This window comes from the organism of the source record quoted next, unplaced genomic scaffold (assembly GCF_019419815.1).
Source record: "Pyrus x bretschneideri cultivar Hongxiangsu unplaced genomic scaffold, Pyrus_bretschneideri_v1 Contig11, whole genome shotgun sequence".
In the NCBI taxonomy this organism is placed as follows: domain Eukaryota; kingdom Viridiplantae; phylum Streptophyta; class Magnoliopsida; order Rosales; family Rosaceae; genus Pyrus; species Pyrus x bretschneideri.
This window is the reverse complement of record NW_025999402.1, coordinates 6,637,770-6,645,965: the sequence shown is the minus strand read 5'-3', so window position 1 is coordinate 6,645,965 and position 8,196 is coordinate 6,637,770. Positions and strand designations below refer to the sequence as shown.

Sequence of the window (8,196 nt, the reverse complement as noted above, 5' to 3'; positions counted from 1 at the left end):
CGTGAAAGAATTTTCCTTACCATTACGTAAACACCATCAACCATGATACATTTTGAGCTATAACACCCGTCAAAAGAAAAGAACAAAAACGACAATGAAATCTCAAACATTCTCCCTTCCTAGTTTCTACAACTCATCATTTGCTTCTTCCTCATCCTGCGAATCACTAGAACTTCCACCACTCCTCATAAACTTGCTTTATCACCGGGTTACATACTGCCTCCACCTCCTTCAGCTTCCCATCGAAATCATCCTTCTCGGCGTTTTGGTTGTCATCCAACCACTCGAGCGCTTCCTTCAGTGTGCTTTCGATCTTCTCCTTGTCATCTGAATCAATCTTATCTGCCAGCTTGTCCTTGTCATTGACAGTGCTCTTCAAGCTGTAATGTAGGTCTCAAGTTTGTTCCTGGCATCGACTTTTTCCCTCACTTTGTTATCCTCTTCGGCAAACTCCTCAGCCTCCTTCACCATTCTCTCTATCTCTTCCCGGCTCAGACGCCCCTTGTCGTTGGTGATGGTTATGGATTGAGATTTCTTTGCCGCCTTGTCCTCTACTCTCACGTGTAGGATGCCATTTGCATCAATCTCAAATGTCACCTCGATTTGGGGAACTCCTCTGCAGCAGAAAATTAAAGCAGGCAGCTTTCAGTATATAATTCGTCTTTGCAAATATTAGACAAGACTAAATTTACCCCAACCAATTCAGATTAGTACTTGGGTTAGTTTTCAATTACCTTGGAGCAGGTGGAATGCCGGTGAGACCACGCTCACGACAATCCTTCGCCAAGCTTTTTTCACCTTCGTGCACCTGATTATTTTCAACCGCATACATCAGTCAAAGTAACAAAAAAAAGCACATGCTATGCAAAATGTCGAAATTCCCATCAAACTAATGTGTGCATATATCTGTTATAAACATACCTCGATGGATACTGTGGTCTACTGGTCTTGATAAGCGGTGAAGACTTGAGACTTCTTAGTTGGGATGACGGTGTTTCTTGGAATCAATTTTGTCATGACACCGCCAACTGGTTCGATACCAAGACTAAACGGCACAACATCAAGCAAAAGCAGGTCTGCAAAGAAAACAAAGCAAATCTTAGTCATTTGTAAATTATGTTAACAATCAGGGCACTCACTAACAAATGAAAGCGTACAATTACCCTTGGTTTCTTCCCCGCCTTCGCCACTGAGAACTCCACCTTGAACTGCAGCACCGTATGCAACAGCCTCATCAGGATTGACCCCCTTGCTTGGCTCTTTCCCATCGAAGAAGTCCTTCAACATCTCTTGCACCTTAGGAATTCGGGTGCTCCCTCCAACGAGGACAATCTCGTGAATATCCTTCTTCTTCAAGCCTGCATCTTCTAAAGCCTTCTTTACCGGTCCCATGGTCTTCTTGACCAAGTCCATGTTCAACTCCTCGAATCTAGCCCTTGTCAATGGCTCCGACAAATCTACGTCATCAAAAAGAGATACAATCTCCACTAGAACCTGATGCTGCCTACTCAACGCTCTCTTAGCTCTCTCACATTCCTTTCGAAGTTTCCCAAGAGCCATGTGGTCCTTGCTAATATCCTTGATATATTTCTTCTTGATCAACTTGATGAGGTAGTCCATTACTCTATGGTCGAAGTCCTCTCCTCCCAAGTGAGTGTCTCCGCTTGTAGACCTCACCCCAAACACACCGTTATCAATTGTCAAGATGCTAACATCAAATGTACCACCACCAAGATCGTAAACTAATATGTTCTTCTCTTCTTTCTTCTCTATACCAAGGGCAATGGCTGGGGCCGTACGCTCGTTGATTATCCGAGCCACATTGAGCCCAGCAATGATGCCTGCATCATGTAGCCTGACTCTCTGCGCATCATTGAAATAAGCTACAAGAACCGATCAAAAGCAACTCATCAAACCAACGAACACAATAACATAATTACTATGTTTACTCATTGTATTATCTAATAACCATGCACAGGACTATAGAAGATTTAAGCGAGGAAATTTTCAAGCATTACCTGGAACGGTTACCACGGCGTCTTTGATCTTCCTCCCGAGGTAGGCCTCGGCGGTTTCCTTCATCTTACTCAAAATCATAGCACTGATTTCCTCAGGGCTAAAAACCTTGGTTTCACCTTTAACCTTCACCTGCATATAAGGCTTCCCATCTTTGTTCACAACCTTATAAGGTAAAAACTTAATATCTCTTTGAACCTCTGGATCATCAAACCTACAAATCAAAACACCGAATCGAACAAAACCCAATTAAGTTCATAATCCAAATTAAACACACAGATAATCCACAACATCTTCCAATCCAAGTACCATTCTTCCCATTTAAGTTCATAATCCAAATTAAACACACAGATAAACCACATCCCCTTCCAAATAATCCAATTTAGCAAGTGAAAATTTGCTTACTTTCCCCATTTTGTTAATAATCCAAATTAAACACACACAAAATCAGTCTCTTGCAGCCAAATTACTAAGTAAATTTGCCTACTTTCGCCCAATGAGCCGCTTGACGTCGAAAATGATGCGTTCTGCGTTGAGAGGGGCTTGATTCTTGGCCGCCTCTCGATCAGACGCTCCGTATCAGTGAATGCGACCCAGCAGGGCGTGATTCTGTTGCCTTGATCGTTCGCTATGATTTACACATGACCGTTCTTGTACACTCCCACACAGGAATACGTTGTTCCGAGATCGATTCCGATCAGAGTCCCCAAATGAATCATCGGCCGCTACTGCTATTCCACACAGGAATTCTACCCACAAGCCAAAATTAAAAAGAACAAATTCTTCAGCAAATGTATGAAAAAAAATAAATCGGAATTCGGATGTGCCATAGACTAATCACAAGTTCAAAGTCAAGGATGAAAATTATTGATTTAATAAAATAAACTAGAAATTTTCTGTGACGTTTGTTCTTAAAATCGAGCACATATTAGTTAGAGACTTAAAATCAGTCACATGTTGATACATTTTGCAAAGACATGTGATACATTATCGGTGACAAATTAGCGTTCGTTCTTAGTAATTGTCACTCAATAAAGAAGTAGAAATGAATGTTCATTTCAGAACCGAACTAGTTAAGAAATTAACATAAAGATTTGATTATATTGTAGAGAAGTAGAAATGTGAACAACAATGCTTGGATCCTCTTCGCCTCCATTGATTTTCTTTTTCTTTTAGAAAAACTAATAAAAATGACTTGAAAACTTTACGTTTTAATCAAAATGACAAAAAGGTGTTGTAAGTAAATAATACTAAGAATGACTTTTTATAGTAAAATGTCATTTTTCGTTAAAATTAACAATACCGGAAATGTTTAGTTAAAACTTCATTTTTTTTTTTTTTTTTTTTTTTTTAAGTTGAGATTTTTGTGTTTGGGAATTTGAATTCTGAGTGTGAGAGAAGAAGGTTGAGGCCTGAGGGGGTTCTTATATACTGTGTGGCCTGTGCGGCAATGTTTATGTCGTGCGTATTATTGGCCAATGGCGGTGCGCCACGTTGGCAGTTTTTATCAGCGCACGTTGTTGCCTTGTTACCGGGACATGTCAAATGGCGTATGGTAGGTTGACGCGTGGAGTCTGTTGGGATCCGAACTGTTCTTGAATTGTGAATAAGGGGAAAAGGGCGCGCGGAGAGCTGGAGGGTAAAATGGGTATCGGACGAAAGAACGAGGGTGTTATAGTAATTTGGACTCTTTGTTTCAGATGTCTAATTGGGTCTTTGAGTCTGGGCTGGGCTGGACCACAATTGATTTGTTTTTATTTGGCCCATTATCACTTCGACCTCACGGAAGCCCAAATCATTCCAACATGACAAGACAACCTTAGTGGTGGAGAAATTCTTGAGTTCCGGCGGTCGTCCACGTCATCCGTCATCACAAAAAACACGTGGGACCCCGACATTCAGGTATACCAAAATGGGACCATGTGTGGGAGCCGGTTGAAGGAGAAATTTTCTCAGCTAAGTTTAAATTTTAGTGGCGTTATTGTCCAATAAATGTTTGTCATGTGTTTAAAAAGTGCACTATCTATCTAATTGATGATTGACTCGTGAAGAATTGGTGACAAAAGATAATCTCTCCAAATGAAGGAGTTCTCCTTGCATGTTTCTTAGGCGAACTAGTTGATGTGCATAATTACTCGCACCACGACTATCTTTTGAGTTTCTATTTCATATTAAGTTCTCCTAATATTTTAAAGTGTGTCCATTTGGCACGAAATGAAAAATGTATCACCTATTCCGTTACTTTTTCATCACCCGAATGAACAAAATAACCCTCAATTTGACAGAAAAATCGACATATTTGACGATATGAAACGACACATTTTAGATGAGGTAATGAAATTCATATCCAACGCAGCCTTAAGGCCAAAACCCTACATACAAAATTCAAAACCACGTTAACGTTCTTGCTTAGTGAATGAAAATCCATCATATGAACACACCAAAAACAATCTCACAAAATCTACAACCTATTTGAATGGAGCCAGAGGATTTGGAGTGCGTGGTGCTTTTGAGCTTCTAAGCTCTTTACAAACATGATCCAACATTCCCAGAAAGTCCCTAACAATCACGAAAATCCGAAGCGGATTCGCTTCTTCCTTGCTCACGTTCCCATGGAAATACTCTGTTATCTCCTTCACCTGTGACAGAACCCTACTCTCATCACCCTGCAACTCTCTCAAACGTTCCTCCGCGTAACATATGAACGATTTCATCGAATTGACCAAATTACGACTGTTCTCATCCATGCACAACTCTTTGTGTATAAGATGTTTGATCTTTTCCATTCCATCGGAGAGATTTGATACACTGCTTGCAAGAACATCCAAGTCCAATGTGGCTGTTTTCTTCGCGTTGTAGAGCTCGGTGCTGAGGCCGGAAACTAGGTCAAGCCCCATTCTTCTGTAGTCTTCTTCTTTCTCTTCTAGGGTTTTGGTTTTGTTCTTCTGGCTGATCTTCCCCATGATGCTGTCCGAAACTCGAATCCCTTCTACCCGTATTATTTCTTGCACAACAAAATGTAGCAATGTGGTTTTTCCATCGGTTCCTTTTACATCGGAGAGCTTGAGGAGAGTGTCTAGCTTGAATGCTCTGGCACCTCCTCGGATCGTTCCAACATTCATCCGGTTTCCTGTTTTCAACACCGCTTCGAGTAGCTTCAAGAAGAGCCTGCTTGACCTCAGTTCCTTACAGGCCTCCTATAAACCGTAATTTAGACAAAAGAAAAAGATTATTTTGTGCTCAAATATGTTTCTTGTTGTATAATAAAAGCGGATCTAGCAGAAGCACTTATGAACAGAAGGCTTCTTACATAAGCATATTCCCGAACAGGCCTACCTCTAGCACTGAAAAGGAGTTCCTAAGGTGAACCACCTCATCTTCAAACGTTTCTCTGTAAAGCATTGCTTGAACTCGTTGGAAAGCGAAAGGTACTCTAAGCACCGCCTTCACAAACTTCTCCGCTGACCCGAGTTCATTGATGTCTCCCTTGTAGCCAGTGAGCTTACCCTCTTCCTCCTTGGTGAGTTCCATCCTCACGAGCGCTTCCAGTTGTTGTAAGCACAAGCCATTTCCTGTTAATGTCGTAATCTTGTTAGGTTTTGGTTGTTTATGGTACCAGTCCAGCTCTGCGAAAGACGTCCTGATTTGGTAAAGTATATTTGTAAGTTTTAAGAGTTGCATATATACCTTGAACTAGTGCTTCGCATACTTGATCAGCAGTAGAATTCAGGGCTTTTGAGAGTATGGTTATGTTCTGTAGTCTTTTCGGCTCAAGAACATTCTTGCTTGGAGAAGGGCTCTTGCTCTTTGCTTCATCATTCTTCATTGAGCCTTGTAGATTGTATCCGAAAAGCGATTCAATCATTTCCTCATCCAGCCTGTTTCAAGACTCATAATCAGGTCAAGGTTTTAAGCAGAAAAGTAGATACCAAGACAAATCTGAAACGCAATGTAACTTACTCGAACGAGCTTGATCTCAGTTTGTCCCACACCATAGAATGATCCGGTGCAGCTCTGACTTTGTCCCAATGCAACGGCTTCAGTTTAGGCAGCGGAGTTCCATCTTTCCCCAATGGTGTAGCCTGAGGGAGGGGCGGAGGAGGAGGACCTTTCAAAAAGCTATTATTCGCTTTCGAAAAGGGAGGCGGGCAGGGTGGTGGAGGAATAGGAGGTGGAGTTTCTGAAGGTCTAGAAGAGTTTTGAGGCGAAACAGAAAATCCCCCTTCGGGGGTTTGATTTGATCCGCAAGAAGAACCTGATTTTCTTGGCGGTGATAGATTTCGCAATGTAGAAGACGAGCACGAAGCTTTCGATGCAATTCTAGTTGAACTGGGAGAAGAATGGAAATGAAGAAAATGTTTGATTGGTGGTGGGGGTGGAGGAGGTGGTGCTGGAGGAGCGTTGACATTCTTTTCGCAATTGGAAGAGCACGGTGCAGTCAGAAGTTCGGATTCTTTATTTCGGATTATGGTTTCTGGTTGATCTGGTAAGTTTATACAACGTGCTTCTAAACAAGGTTCTATGTTCGACACATTTGTGGAGAGAACATCCGATGAGTCACCTAGGCTACCAGCCGAGGCATTTGAAAGGTGGATGTTGGATGAATTCGAATCTCCGAAAGAATGGAAAGATTCATCATCGGAAGAATACGAATCAACAGGAATAATTTTGTCACCGGTTGCGGAATTAGCACAATCAGACTCATATTTCACTGCCTCTGCAATTATATCCTCGTGAGCAGACATAATTTCCCTATTGGAAGAACTACTACTAGCATCATCGAATTCCGATTTCATCACTTGTTGATTTGTTTCTTCCCTCTCAAGCAATGTATGATTTCGTGACGTAATTACAGTTTCGCAAGTTTCTTTGGAACAAGAAATATGCTGCTGTTGCTGCTCTAAATCCAACCCTAACGAATCAATATAAATGAGATCAGAAGTAGTAGTGGTGGTGGCAGGATTTAGCCTCACCTTGCTTGGTGATTTAGCTCCTCCGTTTTGGCCGAAAACCGAAATCACGCTCGTGGGTTTCTTCTTATGTTTCCTGTGCTTCCTGCAACCCCAAACGATGCCGAGCACACAAATCACAACCGCAGCTCCTGCAGAAACAAGAACCGGTACAAGTATCCTCGCCGTTCCGCTTCTATCTTCTCTGTGAATGCCTTGAGGCTTTGAGATTGAGCGCAAGCGGTGCGGATGATGCGAATGCGCGTGGATGTGAGGCGCCGGAGCAGGAGCGGGAGCTGGACTCGGAGCTTCCGCTTCACTGTAGGGCGACGGAGAAGGAGAAGGAGAAGGAGAAACATTTCCACTGTCGGCAGCTGACGGCGTTCGCTTGTGGAAGCTGTTCAGTCCAAGTAAAGCTCTGAACTTTTCGACAACCGGAACTGCATTCTCTTCATCTTCCCCGGAAACTCTGTGAATCTGTAAGTTTTGGGGAGCCTCGGCATTGTCCTCCATGAAATGCAGGTGGTGTTGCAGGCCATGAACATTGAAGCATTCCTCTGCTGCATTGTGCAATGACAGGAGAAAAGATACGATGAAAAAGATCATGAGGAGGAGAATCTGAGAGAAAATGTACACCATTTTTCTCTCTCTCAACCCAAAAATCATCAAAGCAGCAATCTAACTTTCTGTTTATAAATCATCTTCTTTTTGTTCATTTATTTGGAAAAGAAAGGAAAAACAGAAAGTTCTTTGGGTGGGTGTAGCAGAATAGGTGGTGTGCAATGAAGGTATTGCACAGAGAGAGAGAGAGAGAGAGGAGAGAGAGAGGGACGGAGGGTGAGAGAGGGAGGGAGGGAGAGAGAGACTTTAATGCTACTCCAAGGAACCCCTGAGCATGGCAGTTGAAGGTGTACTGACCATTCTTTTACTTCTGTGTTCATGCAAATCTTATCTCTTCTCACCTCCATTAATGCCTCTGCAAAAACACCTTTAATTTAACAAAGAGCTGGTGTTTCAGTGGTCAATGATAGATTACGAGGATTTCTTAAAATTAAAAACTAGAGGTCTCAGTTAGAAAATCGATGCTGGTGTGGAAACCAGACTTATGGTCAGATTAAAATGCCTCTGTAAGTCTTCCCGACCTCTAGAAGGAGTGGATAACCGTGGTTTGCCACCAGTTGTCCCACTTTTTTAAAAAAAAAAAAAAAGAAACACCTTTAATTTGCTTCCT

General features: G+C 42.1%; 2 protein-coding genes across 2 annotated transcripts; both read right to left on the bottom strand.

Annotated features, from left to right (window-relative positions):
- Positions 1-3,004, bottom strand: LOC103965366 (heat shock 70 kDa protein BIP2). Its single transcript, XM_048577319.1, is given in 11 exon segments — positions 1-184; positions 186-387; positions 390-616; positions 735-808; positions 922-1,076; positions 1,164-1,883; positions 2,019-2,230; positions 2,504-2,579; positions 2,582-2,727; positions 2,729-2,849; positions 2,971-3,004. Coding segments are annotated over 11 exon segments (2,025 nt in total). The 3' UTR covers positions 1-126.
- Positions 3,005-4,400: 1,396 nt separating this feature from the next.
- Positions 4,401-7,959, bottom strand: LOC125473606 (formin-like protein 11). The gene is made up of 4 exons (XM_048576681.1): positions 5,977-7,959; positions 5,704-5,894; positions 5,353-5,588; positions 4,401-5,213 (listed from the first exon to the last, which is right to left on the bottom strand). The coding sequence occupies exons 1-4, from the start codon at positions 7,629-7,631 to the stop codon at positions 4,485-4,487; spliced, it is 2,811 nt and encodes a 936-aa protein (XP_048432638.1). The 5' UTR covers positions 7,632-7,959; the 3' UTR covers positions 4,401-4,484.
- Positions 7,960-8,196: the final 237 nt, after the last annotated feature.

Coding starts and splice junctions, on each gene's coding strand:
- LOC125473606 (XM_048576681.1), bottom strand. CDS start 7,631: ATGATTTTTGGGTTGAGAGAGAGAAAAATGGTGTACATTTTCTCTCAG. Junction 5,895..5,976: donor CTGAGATCAAGCTCGTTCGA/GTAAGTTACATT, acceptor GTCTTGAAACAG/GCTGGATGAGGAAATGATTG. Junction 5,589..5,703: donor ATGCGAAGCACTAGTTCAAG/GTATATATGCAA, acceptor CGACATTAACAG/GAAATGGCTTGTGCTTACAA.